Source organism: Coregonus clupeaformis, chromosome 19, assembly GCF_020615455.1.
Source record: "Coregonus clupeaformis isolate EN_2021a chromosome 19, ASM2061545v1, whole genome shotgun sequence".
In the NCBI taxonomy this organism is placed as follows: domain Eukaryota; kingdom Metazoa; phylum Chordata; class Actinopteri; order Salmoniformes; family Salmonidae; genus Coregonus; species Coregonus clupeaformis.
Window position 1 is genome coordinate 7,939,693 of NC_059210.1, and position 16,705 is coordinate 7,956,397.

Sequence of the window (16,705 nt, forward strand, 5' to 3'; positions counted from 1 at the left end):
ATGGACATTTGTCTTTTTGATTTAAAGTTATCAGCATGTCTTCACTGTGAATCATTCCTTTACCCATACTCTCATTGTGCTCCTAAATGTATTTGTGCGCTCCTAAATTTTTCAAACTTTGACAGTCGCATAAATATATTCAGCTGTGTGTCACAATTGCAACAACTGTGTGACTTGGTTACGGAACGTTAGTTATTTCTAACTGGACGCTCTGCTACCCTTCTGTTCTCCCTCCAGGAATGTCGTACCCCATTGGCATCGTTCCCCCCAGAACCAAATCTCCCAACATGCCAGAGTCTTCCAGCATCACCTCCTACGTCACCCTGAGGAGGGGAGGGAGGCCAGACCCGCGCATGGTGAGTACGTCTATGACATGTGTGGACATCAATATAGTTTATGAAGTGGATATTAGATCAGTATATCCAAGGGCTAAGTGGAATTGGTTAATGGGTGATTGTAGAGAACCACAATGGAAACTACTACACTACTGAGAGTGCAAGAGGTAATTAATTCATAATACAGAATGGCAGGCTGGTAAACAGCCAATACAGTAGGTGGTGGCAATACACTAATAGGGTTGTAGTCTGCCATAAAACCTTCAAGAAGAAGAAGAAGAAGGCGCAAGAGAAAATAATAACTATTTGATGCTGTGTGTGACTGCTGTTGCCTCCCGAGTGGCGCAGTGGTCTAAGGCAGTGGCTGTGCCACTAGAGATCCTGGTTCGAATCCAGGCTCTGTTGTAGCCGGCCGCGACCGGGAGACGCATGGGGCGACGGACAATTGGCCCAGGGTAGGGGAGGGAATGGCCGGCAGTGATGTGGCTCAGTTGGTAGAGCATGGTGTTTGCCAGGGTTGTGGATTTGATTCCCACGGGGGGCCAGTATGAAAAAAAATGTATGCACTAACTGTAAGTCACTCTGGGTAAGAGCGTCTGCTAAATGACTCAAATGTTTAAAAAAATGAAAATGTATCAGCTGTGTCTATGTGTTTGACTAAAACTGGCTCTCCTTCAACGCCATGGAGTGCACAGGTATTACGGTCGCTGACCTCTCAGCACCAAGAGCCTGTCGCTGTTGTTATTGGTGATCGTGGTGTTGGCTACCATAAGTTGTGTAAACAGTGCCTTATTTTATGCTGTGTGTCATGTGTAGGGTGACCACATTTTTAAATACCCAAATGCGGGACAACAGGATGATTTTGCGGGACATTTAGTAGTAGCACCCCCCCATTTGGTGATGCAGAAAGGAGAGACCAGGTGTGGCCGTTTTATTATCAGGGAATACTTTTGCCAAGGAAACATTTCTGGTTGGTCTCAGGGAATGTAAAACATTTAGGAAGGGAGACTTTTAAAACGGGATTAAGTGAAGTAGCAGCAAATATGTTGAATGAGCAACTAATGAGCATGGAGAACCCCACAAGTTGGATGAAATGACCTTTATTTTTCAGTCTAATACGGCTATTTACTTACTTTTGTAGCTCTTCGTCAGAAGCACCCTGTTGTACGTTGTTAGGTCTACTGTCCTCTTCAAGTTTAGCTGGAATTTAGGCCGAAAGGATTTGAGAAATATGATTGGTTGACGATAGGCCTATGCAGTGCTTAATTTGTAAATCGGGAGGTTCCAGAACACATAGTGAGCGTGAGGGGGGTTATCCGGGGGGCTCTGAGGAAAAAAGTGACAAACAACGTAGCAGCATAGAAGACAGAGTAAACAGCCCAGTAGCCTCCTATCTATGGTGGTGAAATGGACAGCACTCTCCCAGTAGCCTACTATCTATGGTGGTGAAATGGACAGCACTCTCCCAGTAGCCTCCTATCTATGGTGGTGAAATGGACAGCACTCTCCCAGTAGCCTCCTATCTATGGTGGTGAAATGGACAGCACTCTCCCCAGTAGCCTCCTATCTATGGTGGTGAAATGGACAGCACTCTCCCAGTAGCCTCCTATCTATGGTGGTGAAATGGACAGCACTCTCCCAGTAGCCTCCTATCTATGGTGGTGAAATGGACAGCACTCTCCCAGTAGCCTCCTATCTATGGTGGTGAAATGGACAGCACTCTCCTAGTAGCCTCCTATCTATGGTGGTGAAATGGACAGCACTCTCCCAGTAGCCTCCTATCTATGGTGGTGAAATGGACAGCACTCTCCCAGTAGCCTCCTATCTATGGTGGTGAAATGGACAGCACTCTCCCAGTAGCCTCCTATCTATGGTGGTGAAATGGACAGCACTCTCCCAGTAGCCTCCTATCTATGGTGGTGAAATGGACAGCACTCTCCCAGTAGCCTCCTATCTATGGTGGTGAAATGGACAGCACTCTCCCAGTAGCCTCCTATCTATGGTGGTGAAATGGACAGCACTCTCCCAGTAGCCTCCTATCTATGGTGGTGAAATGGACAGCACTCTCCCAGTAGCCTCCTATCTATGGTGGTGAAATGGACAGCACTCTCCCAGTAGCCTACTATCTATGGTGGTGAAATGGACAGCACTCTCCCAGTAGCCTCCTATCTATGGTGGTGAAATGGACAGCACTCTCCCAGTAGCCTCCTATCTATGGTGGTGAAATGGACAGCACTCTCCCAGTAGCCTCCTATCTATGGTGGTGAAATGGACAGCACTCTCCCAGTAGCCTCCTATCTATGGTGGTGAAATGGACAGCACTCTCCCAGTAGCCTCCTATCTATGGTGGTGAAATGGACAGCACTCTCCCAGTAGCCTCCTATCTATGGTGGTGAAATGGACAGCACTCTCCCAGTAGCCTCCTATCTATGGTGGTGAAATGGACAGCACTCTCCCAGTAGCCTCCTATCTATGGTGGTGAAATGGACAGCACTCTCCCAGTAGCCTCCTATCTATGGTGGTGAAATGGACAGCACTCTCCCAGTAGCCTACTATCTATGGTGGTGAAATGGACAGCACTCTCCCAGTAGCCTCCTATCTATGGTGGTGAAATGGACAGCACTCTCCCAGTAGCCTCCTATCTATGGTGGTGAAATGGACAGCACTCTCCCAGTAGCCTCCTATCTATGGTGGTGAAATGGACAGCACTCTCCCAGTAGCCTACTATCTATGGTGGTGAAATGGACAGCACTCTCCCAGTAGCCTCCCTATCTATGGTGGTGAAATGGACAGCACTCTCCCAGTAGCCTCCTATCTATGGTGGTGAAATGGACAGCACTCTCCCAGTAGCCTCCTATCTATGGTGGTGAAATGGACAGCACTCTCCCAGTAGCCTCCTATCTATGGTGGTGAAATGGACAGCACTCTCCCAGTAGCCTACTATCTTGTCTACAATGCTTGCTGCCACTAAATATGCTTTGGTTCAAAAACCTTTTTTCTTAGGGCTTTTTGTTGTTGTCTTTTTACGTCGGAGGCAGAGGACATTACTGTACATTCCACTGTTTCATCCATCCAGTCTCTTCTACAACCAACATTCCTACGTTTTTGCATGTTGTACAGCCCAGCTTTGAATTTGAATTTGAAAGTTTGGACACACCTACTCATTTCAGGGTTTTTCTTTATTTTTACTATTTCCTTCATTGTAGAATAATAGTGAAGACATCAGAACTATGAAATAACACATATGGAATCATGTAGTAACCAAAAAAAGTGTTAAAACAAATCTAAATATATTTTATATTTGAGATTCTTCAAAGTAGCCACCCTTTGCCATGATGACAGCACACACACACACACACACACACACACACACACACACACACACACACACACACACACACTGTGTCTAGGGTGGGACTGTGACTCATGCTCTCCAACAGGGCTGGAATTAAATAAAGCAAACCTTGATTTATACACACAGTTCTAAGTACCGAAGCACTCCAGTTAAAACTACTCACCATGTTATCAGGCTAGTTGTGGGTGACAGGGTGTGGCTGACTTCTGTCTGTGCCCACTTTCCCTGTGTGCCAGCTGTATGTGCGTGTGTGTGTGTGCGTGCGTGTGGGTGTGGCGCATGGGTGTGGTGAGTGTGTGTGTGTGTGTGTGTGTGTGTGTGTGTGTGTGGTGAGTGTGTGTGGGTGTGTGTGTGGTGAGTGTGTGTGTGTGGTGAGTGTGTGTGTGTGTGTGTGTGTGTGTGTGTGTGTGTGTGTGTGTGTGTGTGTGGTGAGTGTGTGTGTGTGTGTATGTGTGTGTGTGTGTGTGTGTGTGTGTGTGTATGTGGTGTGTGTGTGTGTGTGTATGTGGTGTGTGTGTGTGTGTGTGTGTGTGTGTGTGTGTGTGTGTGTGTGTGTGTGTGTGTGTGTGTGTGTGTGTGTGTGTGTGTGTGTGTGGTGAGTGTGTGAGCTGCTACCCGACAGCACACACACACACTCACCGGTCCCTGTAGGCTGTGGTCTATTTCAGCCACATAGCCTGCAGTGCTAGGAGCTACGAGTGTGTCTCAGTCTGTCTCCGTTGGGCCGAGAGGAGACCCAGTGAGTGGTTCTGACAGCAGGCCGTTGGGCCCTCCTCAGGGCCAGGACCCGGTGTGACACTCTGGCTCCATGGACTTTGATTATTGAGCCAGGGTTGTTCATTTTCTTTTGGGTGTATTTCTATGTTGGTTTCTAGTTGTTCATTTCTATGTTTGGTGATTAGTCATATGACTCCCAATCGGAGGTAACGAGTGTCAGCTGTCGGCTCGTTATCTCTGATTGGGAGCCATATTTAAACTGTTGTGGTTTCACTGTGTGTTTGTGGGTTTTTGTTCCATGTTTCTGTCAGTGTTACAGAGGACTTCACTATCGTCATTTGTTGTTTTTCGTGGTTGCTTTATAAAATAAAGTCATCATGTTCACTCCACGCGCTGCGTATTGGTCCGCTTCTTCAGACGATCGTGACAGAAAAACCCACCATAGAAGGACCAAGCAGCGTGTCCAGGAGCAAGACAGCTGGACATGGGAGGAAGCGCCTGGTAAGGAGATCGAGAGGCTGGCGATGGCCCAGGTGGGCAAATCGTGGTCCTGGGAGGACATGCTCGGGGGCAAGGGACCTTGGGGGAAGATCAAGGCCCTGGCGAGAGAGGAGCAACGGCGTCAGCAGGGCCATCATCGTTGGAAGGACGAGAGGGCAACCCCAAAAAGTTTTTTGGGGGGGGCACATGGCTTCGGCTGGGCAGCAGGAGGCTGCTACAGGGAGACGTGGAGAGAAGGCTATCGGATTACGGGAGCCATTGGCGAGTAGAGGAAGGGAAGTTGTTGCGGCACGGCGTGAGAGACTGATGTGTGTTACCAGTCCGGTCCGGCCCGTTCCTGATCCCCAGTTAAAGCCAGTGGTGTGTGTTCCCAGTACGGACCGGCCTGTTCCTACTCCACGCATCAAGCCCACGGTGTGCGTCGCCAGCCCAGCCCGGCCTGTTCCTGCTCCACGCACAGAACCTACGGTGTGCGTCGCCAGCCCAGCCCGGCCTGTTCCTGCTCCACGCACCAGGGATACGGTGTGCGTCGACAGCCCTGCCCGGCCTGTTCCTGCTCCACGCACCAAGGATACGGTGTGCGTCGACAGCCCTGCCCGGCCTGTTCCTGCTCCACGCACCAAGCCCACGGTGTGCGTCGCCAGCCCAGCCCGGCCTGTTCCTGCTCCACGCACAGAACCTACGGTGTGCGTCGCCAGCCCAGCCCGGCCTGTTCCTGCTCCACGCACAGAACCTACGGTGTGCGTCGCCAGCCCAGCCCGGCCTGTTCCTGCTCCACGCACCAAGGATACGGTGTGCGTCGACAGCCCTGCCCGGCCTGGTCCTGCTCCACGCACCAGGATACGGTGTGCGTCGACAGCCCTGCCCGGCCTGTTCCTGCTCCACGCACCAAGCCCACGGTGTGCAGTCGCCAGCCCAGCCCGGCCTGTTCCTGCTCCACGCACAGAACCTACGGTGTGCGTCGCCAGCCCAGCCCGGCCTGTTCCTGCTCCACGCACAGAACCTACGGGGTGTGCGCCAGCCCAGCCCGGCCTGTTCCTGCTCCACGCACCGAGGATACGGTGTGCGTCGACAGCCCTGCCCGGCCTGTTCCTGCTCCACGCACCAAGGATACGGTGTGCGTCGACAGCCCTGCCCGGCCTGTTCCTGCTCCACGCACCAAGGATACGGTGTGCGTCGACAGTCCGGCCCGGCCTGTTCCGCCACTCGCACCAGGGGATACGGTGCGCGTCGCCAGCCCGACCCGGCCTGTTCCGGCCACTGCGCACCAAGTCTACGGTGCGCGCCGCCAGCCCGGTCCGGCCTGTTCCTTCTCCCCGCACTAGCCCTGAGATCGTGTCCTCAGCCCGGTACCTCCAGTTCCGGCACTACGCGCCAGGCCTAAGGTGCGCCTCAGACGGCCAGAGTCTGCCGTCTGCCCAACGGGCGCCTGAACTGCCCGTCTGCCCAACGGCGCCTGAACTGCCCGTCTGCCCAACGGCGCCTGAACTGCCCGTCTGCCCAACGGGCGCCTGAACTGCCCGTCTGCCCAACGGGCGCCTGAACTGCCCGTCTGCCCAACGGGCGCTTGAACTGCCCGTCTGCCCAACGGGGCGCTAAAGCCGCCCGTCTGTACTGAACCTGCAAAGCCGCCCCGTCTGCCATGAGCCTTCAGAGCCGTCCGCCAGACCGGAGCCGCTAGAGCCTTCCGCCAGACAGGAGCCGCGAGCCTTCCGCCAGACAGGATCAGCCAGAGCCTTCCGCCAGACAGGATCAGCCAGAGCCTTCCGCCAGACAGGATCAGCCAGAGCCTTCCGCCAGACAGGATCAGCCAGAGCCTTCCGCCAGACAGGATCAGCCAGAGCCTTCCGCCAGACAGGATCAGCCAGAGCCTTTCCGCTAGACAGGATCAGCCAGATCCGTCAGCCAGCCATGAGCAGCCAGATCCGTCAGCCAGCCACGAGCAGCCAGGTCCGTCAGCCAGCCATGAGCAGCCAGATCCGTCAGCCAGCCACGAGCAGCCAGATCCGTCAGCCAGCCATGAGCCGTCCAGCCAGGATCCGCCAGAGCCGTCCAGCCAGGATCCGCCAGAGCCGTCCAGCAAGGATCCGCCAGAGCCGTCCAGCCAGGATCCGCCAGAGCCAGCCAGTCAGGATCCGCCATTCAGTCCGGTGCTGCCCCTTAGCCGGTGCTGCCCCTTAGCCCGGTGCTGCCCCTAGCCCGGTGCTGCCCCCTTAGTCCGGTGCTGCCCCTGAGTCCGGTGATGCCTCTTAGTCCAGTGCTGTCCCTTAATCCTGTGGGGTTTAGTTGGGGGTGGTCATTTGGAGGAGGCTACGTAAGCGGGTAGTGACTATGGTGGGGGTGGGGACCACGACCAGTGCCAGAGCCGCCACCATGGACAGACGCCCACCCAGACCCTCCCCAGACTGTGATGTTGGTGCGCCCGGAGTTCGCACCTTTAGGGGGTACTGTGACACTCTGGCTCCATGGACTTTGATTATTGAGCCAGGGTTGTTCATTTTCTTTTGGGTGTATTTCTATGTTGGTTTCTAGTTGTTCATTTCTATGTTTGGTGATTAGTCATATGACTCCCAATCGGAGGTAACGAGTGTCAGCTGTCGGCTCGTTATCTCTGATTGGGAGCCATATTTAAACTGTTGTGGTTTCACTGTGTGTTTGTGGGTTTTTGTTCCATGTTTCTGTCAGTGTTACAGAGGACTTCACTATCGTCATTTGTTGTTTTTCGTGGTTGCTTTATAAAATAAAGTCATCATGTTCACTCCACGCGCTGCGTATTGGTCCGCTTCTTCAGACGATCGTGACACCCGGTCCAGGGCACACACACACACACAGCTCAGTCCCTCCAGGCCCCAACCCCTCTAGCACGGAACAGGCCTGGGAGTGAACTTCTCAGAGTTGACATCATCAGCCATTCCTTACCGCAGGAGATCACAGGCATTAGCATCATCCCTGTGTGTGTGTGTGTGGCAGACGCAGGATGAGTGTACTGTGACTCTCTCTGTCTCTCTCTAACCATGTCTCTCCCTCTTTCTCTCCACCCTATAGGAGCGACCCCATAGTGCAGTGGAGCAGCTGTGTGGTGGGGCTGTGGAGAAGGAGAGTGGCAGACGCAGGATGAGTGTACTGTGACTCTCTCTGTCTCTCTCTAACCATGTCTCTCCCTCTTTCTCTCCACCCTATAGGAGCGACCCCATAGTGCAGTGGAGCAGCTGTGTGGTGGGGCTGTGGAGAAGGAGAGTGGCAGACGCAGGATGAGTGTACTGTGACTCTCTCTGTCTCTCTCTAACCATGTCTCTCCCTCTTTCTCTCCATCCTATAGGAGCGACCCCATAGTGCGGTGGAGCAGCTGTGTGGTGGGGCTGTGGAGAAGGAGAGTGGCAGACCCAGGATGAGTGTAGAGGAGCAGCTGGAGAGGATCAGGAGACACCAACAGGGGGCGCTAAGAGAGAAGAAGAAAGGGCTTCACATCCTGGCAGGAAGTAGCTGCAACAGCCAGCAGGACAACGCCACACACAGCCACAGTACCGCGTCAACACCATCACGCAGCCCCTCGTTCACCAAGGAGAACCCCTTCCGCAGCATGCAGGTAGGTACACAAAGAGTCACAGGTACAGTGCTGCAGGATTGGAAACAATGTATTATATTAAATACAGTCCAAGTCGGAAGTAGAGTACATTTCTGATTTAAACCATTTTTAAATTGACTCCAAACCTCAGAACAGACACACACAGACGGGTTCACGGAGATAAAGTGTTGCTGTATTCCAGCAGAATCGTCGTCAGCGTGGCGAGGTGATGAGCAGTGACATCCTGGAGTTGGAGGCGTCACTCAGAGAACAGGAAGTGGTCAGAGAGCAGGAGACGCCGGCCGAGGAGATAGCACGCCTTAAAGAGGCCACACACACTGACCACTACAACATGGACAGAGAGGTACGTATGGATGAGCCTCCCCTCTGAGCCTGGTTCCTCTCTAGGTTTCTTCCATCTGAGGAGTTTTGCTGGCCGGTGTGCATCTGCTTGTTCTTAGGCGTCTAGGCTGAATTACTGTAAGCACTTTTTGACAAGTGCTTTATCTGTTCTCTCTCTAGCTGTCAGTCCCTGAGAAGGTGTTGATTCCAGAGCGTTATGTGGAGTCAGATCCAGAGGAGGCTCTCAGTCCAGAGCAGGAGGCTGACAAACAGAAGAAAGTGGACCGCATCAAAGCCCTCATCGCCAAAAACAGGTAGCTAACCCCCCACCCACCAAGACCTACTGTATACCATACGCTCAGCAGTACAGACCTGTTCCATTCAGTGGTCTAACTGTAGTCTCAGGAAATGGGGATCATCCAACCACAACCTCTATCAACCTGCAAGAAGAAGAATACTTGACCTCCATTTATTTTTCGAAAACAAAAAAAAATGGAGACACGGAAGTCTGTGTGTCTTTCTGTTCTTTTCACAATCTGTCTGAAAGGTAATTAATTCCAGCTGGTCAGGGTTGGTATTTACCAGTGGACAGGGTTGGTATTTACCAGTGGACAGGGTTGGTATTTACCAGTGGACAGGGTTGGTATTTACCAGTGGACAGGGTTGGTATTAACCAGCTGGTCAGGGTTGGTATTTACCAGTGGACAGGGTTGGTATTTACCAGTGGACAGGGTTGGTATTTACCAGCTGGTCAGGGTTGGTATTTACCAGTGGACAGGGTTGGTATTAACCAGCTGGTCAGGGTTGGTATTTACCAGTGGACAGGGTTGGTATTAACCAGCTGGTCAGGGTTGGTATTTACCAGCTGGTCAGGGTTGGTATTTACCAGTGGACAGGGTTGGTATTAACCAGCTGGTCAGGGTTGGTATTTACCAGCTGGTCAGGGTTGGTATTTACCAGTGGACAGGGTTGGTATTAACCAGCTGGTCAGGGTTGGTATTTACCAGTGGACAGGGTTGATATTAACCAGCTGGTCAGGGTTGGTATTTACCAGTGGACAGGGTTGGTATTAACCAGCTGGTCAGGGTTGGTATTTACCAGCTGGTCAGGGTTGGTATTTACCAGTGGACAGGGTTGGTATTAACCAGCTGGTCAGGGTTGGTATTTACCAGCTGGTCAGGGTTGGTATTTACCAGTGGACAGGGTTGGTATTAACCAGCTGGTCAGGGTTGGTATTTACCAGTGGACAGGGTTGGTATTAACCAGCTGGACAGTTCACAGCACATAGTGTGACCTGTGTTCCCTCCAGATCCAGCTGTAGCTGGCTATCAGGACATTTATTTGTTACGATATTTGATTTATAAAACATACTTTTTTTGTGTCCTGGGGTAATTGTGTTTTGTGCAAATGCAATATATTTCTGTGTTCTGTTTCTCCAGTATGCAGAATGTGCTCTCTCCTCCTGATGTGGTGCTGAGCCCTGAGGAGGAAACTGAGGAGGCCACAGTGTGTCCTAACCCTAACTCTCTCTCTCTCTCTGTCTCTGTCTCTGTGTCTGTCTCTGTGTCTGTCTCTGTCTCTCTCTCTCTGTCTCTGTCTCTGTCTCTCTCTCTGTCTCTCTGTCTCTGTCTCTGTCTGTCTCTGTCTCTCTCTCTGTCTCTGTCTCTGTCTTTCTCTCTGTCTCTCTCTCTGTCTCTCTCTGTCTCTCTCTTTGTCTCTGTCTCTGTCTCTCTGTCTCTGTCTCTCTCTCTGTCTCTCTGTCTCTGTCTCTCTCTGTCTCTGTCTCTGTCTCTGTCTCTCTCTCTGTCTCTGTCTCTCTGTCTCTGTCTCTGTGTCTGTCTCTGTGTCTGTCTCTGTCTCTGTGTCTGTCTCTGTGTCTGTGTCTGTCTCTCTCTCTCTCTCTCTCTCTCTCTCTCTCTCTCCCCCCCAGTATGCAGAATGTGCTCTCTCCTCCTGGTCCAGAGAAGGAGGATGAGGAGGAGGCCACAGCTCAGGATCAGGAGAAAATGATCAACATATCCTATGAACTGGCTGCTGAGGCCTCCAAACGCAGCAAGCTGGTGGCAGGTACAGTACAGCACAGTATAACAGTACAGCACAGGATCATAAAGGACAGGATAGTTTAGTACAGCACAGTGTAACATTACAGAACAGTACACCACTGTACACTACACTACAGTACAGTACAGTATTGTATAGAACATTCTACAACATCTCCTACGACCACTAGCCAGCCCCCGCCCAGTACCCTGCCCTGAACTTCAGTCACTGTCACTAGCCGGCTACCACCCTGTTAATCTACCATACACCTTAGTGGCTGCTGCCCTATGTACAGTTGAAGTCGGAAGTTTACATACACTTAGGTTGGAGTCATTAAAACTCGTTTTTCAACCACTCCACAAATTTGTTGTTAACAAACTATAGTTTTGGCAAGTCGGTTAGGACATCTACTTTGTGCATGACACAAGTAATTTTTCCAACAATTGTTTACAGACAGATTATTTCACTGTATCACAATTCCAGTGGGTCAGAAGTTTATATACACTAAGTTGACTGTGCCTTTAAACAGCTTGGAAAATTCCAGAAAATCATGGCTTTAGAAGCTTCTGATAGGCTAATTGACATCATTTGAGTCAATTGGAGGTGTACCTGTGGATGTATTTCAAGGCCTACCTTCAAACTCAGTGCCTCTTTGCTTGACATCATGGGAAAAAATCAAAAGAAATCAGCCAAGACCTCAGAAAAAAAATGGTAGACCTCCACAAGTCTGGTTCATCATTGGGTGCAATTTCCAAACACCTGAAGGTACCATGTTCATCTGTACAAACAATATAAACACCATGGGACCACGCAGCCGTCACACCGCTCAGGAAGGAGATGCGTTCTGTCTCCTAGAGATGAACATACTTTGGTGCGAAAAGTGCAAATCAATCTCAGAACAACAGCAAAGGACCTTGTGAAGATGCTGGAAGGAACAGGTACAAAAGTATCTATATCCACAGTAAAACGAGTCCTATATCGACATAACCTGAAAGGCCGCCCAGCAAGGAAGAAGCCACTGCTTCAAAACCGCCATAAATAAACCAGACTACGGTTTGCAACTGCATATGGGGACAAATATCGTACTTTTTGGAGAAATGTCCTCTGGTCTGATGAAACAAAAATAGAACTGTTTGGCCATAATGACCATCATTATGTTTGGAGGAAAAAGGGGGTGCTTGCAAGCCGAAGAACACCATCCCAACCGTGAAGCACGGGGGTGGCAGCATCATGCTGTGGGGGTGCTTTGCTGCAGGAGGGACTGGTGCACTTCACAAAATAGATGGCATCATGAAGAAGGAAAATGATGTGGATATATTGAAGCAACATCTCGACATCAGTCCGGAAGTTAAAGCTTGGTCGCGAATGGGTCTTCCAAATGGACAATGATCCAAAGCATACTTTCAAAGTTGTGGCAAAATGACTTAAGGACAACAAAGTCAAGGTATTGGAGTGGCCATCACAAAGCCCTGACCTCAATCCTATAGAACGTTTGTGGGCAGAACTGAAAAAGCGTATGCGAGCAAGGAGGCCTACAAACCTGACTCAGTTACACCAGCTCTGTCAGGAGGAATGGGCCAAAATTCACCAAACTTATTGTGGGAAGCTTGTGGAAGGCTACCCGAAACGTTTGACCCAAGTTAAACAATTTAAAGGCAATGCTACCAAATACTAATTGAGTGTATGTAAACTTCTGACCCACTGGGAATGTGATGAAAGAAATAAAAGCTGAAATAAAGCTGGGGCGGCAGGTAGCTTAGTGGTTAAGAGCGTTGTGCCAGTAATCGAAAGATCGCTGGTTCTAATCCCTGAGCCGACTAGGTGAAAAATCTGTCGATATGCCCTTGAGCAAGGCACTTAACCCTAATTGCTCCTGTAAGTCGCTCTGGATAAGAGTGTCTGCTAAATGTAAATAAATCATTCTCTCTACTATTATTCTGACATTTCACATTCTTAAAATAAAGTGGTGATCCTAACTGACCTAAGACAGGGAATTTTTACTAGGATTAAATGTCAGGAATTGTGAAAAACTGAGTTGAAATGTATTTGGCGAAGGTGTATGTAAACTTCCGACTTCAACTGTATACAGTCATGGAACAGGTCACTTTAATAATGTTAACTATTGCTGTTATTCAGATACTGTATACTACATATTATAAACTGGGTGGTTCGAGCCCTGAATGCTGATTGGCTGACAGCCGTGGTATATCAGACCGTATACCACGGGTATGACAAAACACAGTTTATAATAGCAATAAGGCAACTCTGGGGTTTGTGGTATATGGCCAATATACCACACCCCCTCAGGCCTTATTACTTAATTATATCCATATACTGTCCATATTGTATATACAGCCCATCACATATTTATATATATTTATATTTATACTCCGGACTCCGACATTGCTCGTCCTAATATTTCTATATTTCTTAATTCCATTCTTTTACTTTTAGATTAGTCAATCAATGAAATTGTATTTATAAAGCACTTTTTACATAAGCAGATGTTACAAAGTGCTGTACAGAAACCCAGCCTAAAACCCCAAACAGCAAGCAATGTAGAAGCACGGTGGCTAGGAAAAACTCCCTAGAAAGGCAGGAACCTAGGAAGAAACCTAGAAGAACCAGGGTCTGATGGGTGGCCAGTCCCCTCCTTGCTGTGCCGGGTGGAGATTATATCAGTACATGGCCATTAAGGCCAGATTTTTCTCCAAGATGTTCAAACATTCATAGATGACCAGCAGGGTCAAATAATAATCACAGTGGTTGTAGAGGTTGCAACAGGTCAGTACATCAGGAGTAAATGTCACTTGGCTTTTCATAGCCGGGCATTTAGAGGTAGAAATAGCAGGTGCGGTAGAGAGAGAGAGAGAGTTGAAAACAGCAGGTCTGGGACAAGGTAGCACGTCCGGTGAATAGGTCAGGGTTCCATAGCCGCAGACAGAAGAGTTGAAACTGGAGCAGCGGCACGACCAGGTGGACTGGGGACAGCCAGGAGTCATCAGGCCAGGTAGTCCTGAGGCATGGTCCTAGGGCTCAGGTCCTCCGGGAGGGGAGGGAGAGAGGGAGTATATAGTGTGTATTGTTAGATATTACTGCACTGTTGGAGCTAGAAACACAAGCATTTCGCTACACCCGCAATAACATCTGCTAAATATGTATGTGACCAATACAATTTGATATGATTTGGAGCTGGTTGCCGAGGCATCCAGACACACAACATAGGACACGACAGGAGAAGAACAACACAGCTTAGCAATTTGTCACATTTTGTTCAAATTATGCAATCAATTCATGCTGCTTGTATGGCTTCATATTTCCTTCATCGAATGTTATATGCCACAGGATATAACATTGATTTATTCACATGACATAACATGCATAACAGTATATATTTGTTTATTTGATTTACATCATTGATTTGCTTGACTTGTTTTGTCATTCATTAACTTTTGTTGTTGTTGTTGAAAGAATGAAATAAGTAATGTACACAACTTGTTTGTTTTTGTGTGTGTGTGTGTGTGTGTGTGTGTGTGTGTGTGACCATGTCGTGTGGTGTGTGTTCATGTACGTGGTGTGCGTCCTGTGTGGTTTGCAGTGCGCAGCTTGTCGTCCTCCTCACCTCCTCCTGACCCCCAACCCTCCTCATCTCCACCTCCTAACACACAGCCACCCCCCCAGCTCACTGACGGCTCCCACTTCATGTGTGTGTAGTAGCAGCAGCAGTAAGTGTGTGTAGGAACGCCCGTAAGAGCCTCTCCTCTCTGTTCGGCCTCTCCTCTCTGTCTGTCTTCTCTCTCGTTCTCTCTCTCCATCTCCCTCACACTTTCTCACTCTGTCTTCCTCACTCTCTCTCCTTTTTAAAAATCCCTTTCTTTCTTTCTTTCTTTCTCTTTTTAGCCCTGGCCTCAGTGAAGACCTACACGTGAGAGATGTGTCAAAGGAGAGTTGAGGCTCCCGCTTATTATGAAGAAGACCTCTACCCTAGGACATGACACACCCAGCACAAAATCCAACAGAAGTGGACTGACTGACAGACTGATGGCCCGTTAGACCACGCCATGCTCTGGACCTTACGTGCTCTCTGTTCAATCTATACCTTACTATGACATCACATCCTCCTGTGCCATGACGTCAATTCATGTTGCCACATTGCCTCCCTCTGTCATCCCCTCCCTTTAACATCACCACCACTTTCCCTTCATCTCCCCCCTCATCTACTCTCTATGGTATCACCCTTCCTCTCCCCCCTCACCTACTCTCTATGGTATCACCCTTCCTCTCCCTCCTCACCTACTCTCCATGGTATCACCCTTCCTCTCCCCCTCACCTACTCTCCATGGTATCACCCTTCCTCTCCCCCTCACCTACTCTCTATGGTATCACCCTTCCTCTCCCTCCTCACCTACTCTCTATGGTATCACCCTTCCTCTCCCCCCTCACCTACTCTCTATGGTATCACCCTTCCTCTCCCTCCTCACCTACTCTCCATGGTATCACCCTTCCTCTCCCTCCTCACCTACTCTCCATGGTATCACCCTTCCTCTCCCCCTCACCTACTCTCTATGGTATCACCCTTCCTCTCCCCCTCACCTACTCTCTATGGTATCACCCTTCCTCTCCCCCCTCACCTACTCTCCATGGTATCACCCTTCCTCTCCCCCTCACCTACTCTCTATGGTATCACCCTTCCTCTCCCCCCTCACCTACTCTCTATGGTATCACCCTTCCTCTCCCCCTCACCTACTCTCTATGGTATCACCCTTCCTCTCCCCCTCGCCTACTCTCCATGGTATCACCCTTCCTCTCCCTCCTCACCTACTCTCCATGGTATCACCCTTCCTCTCCCTCCTCACCTACTCTCCATGGTATCACCCTTCCTCTCCCCCCTCACCTACTCTCTATGGTATCACCCTTCCTCTCCCCCTCGCCTACTCTCCATGGTATCACCCTTCCTCTCCCCCTCACCTACTCTCTATGGTATCACATTTGATCTTTGCAACAATGAGACAATAATAAGGCATCGGTAATGTTGCTTTTAGAATATAATTAGTTCCATTGCCGTTATTTATATAGTTTAAAGTTGGAGTTGATGATTCTGATTCTCTGATTGAATATTATCTGATGGATAGGGTGTGTTCAGAGCGTAAGGCCTGAATCCTGCTGTGATGACTCCTTCCCTTGGGAAAAGACTGTCACGTGTTCAATACACACAGACACAGTAATGCCAATAACATTTTCACAGTTCAAGAGTTCCGCTGTTCAGCTTGGTTTTATAACTATTTTAGTTCATTTAAGTTGTAAAAAAAAAAAAAACACTGCATACATATTTTAGTAATTCAAGTCCAGTGTACAAACCATTTCTGTTTTATACGTCTAAATATATACGAGAAACAAATATAGTTGATTTATAGATTCAAAGAAGGTACCACTTTATTGCTGCAGAGGAGTATGGATGAGATTTGTAATATTTTTTTTCTGGGTGGTTGTAATTGTATTTATACGTCGGATCTTCTGCAGTTCCCTGTCTGCAGCCGAATGGCACTATTCCAACTGTAGTGCACTACTTTGTATCAGGGGCCCACAGGGCTCTGGACAAAAGGAATGTACTACGTATTAGGGAACAGGGTGCCATTTTGGATACGGACCCTGTCGCACTGTTGTTGCCGACACACATGAATGTTTTGGCTTTAAAAAATATATATATGCTTCGTTTGTGTTTTTCTATTGCAAAGAAGAGAAGAGATATATTTAAAAAATGATAGAAAAAAGGAAAATGTTTTCAGACCGAGGTTTGGTTTAGAAGTCTATTTTACGACTAGTTGGTTTTGGTGGTGTCCTGGATCAGAG

General features: G+C 49.3%; 1 protein-coding gene across 1 annotated transcript in view; it reads left to right on the forward strand.

Annotated features, from left to right (window-relative positions):
• LOC121531551 (pleckstrin homology domain-containing family A member 5) overlaps positions 1-14,847 on the forward strand; it is a 241,540-nt gene extending 226,693 nt beyond the window's left edge. Inside the window, exons 24-30 of the mRNA XM_045205197.1 lie at positions 238-356; positions 8,228-8,494; positions 8,676-8,837; positions 8,996-9,129; positions 10,746-10,882; positions 14,454-14,580; positions 14,756-14,847. Coding sequence (XP_045061132.1) covers positions 238-356; positions 8,228-8,494; positions 8,676-8,837; positions 8,996-9,129; positions 10,746-10,882; positions 14,454-14,569 — 935 coding nt within the window. The 3' untranslated portion in view covers positions 14,570-14,580; positions 14,756-14,847. The remainder of the gene's footprint in view (positions 1-237; positions 357-8,227; positions 8,495-8,675; positions 8,838-8,995; positions 9,130-10,745; positions 10,883-14,453; positions 14,581-14,755) is intronic.
• The last annotated feature ends 1,858 nt before the right edge of the window (positions 14,848-16,705 follow it).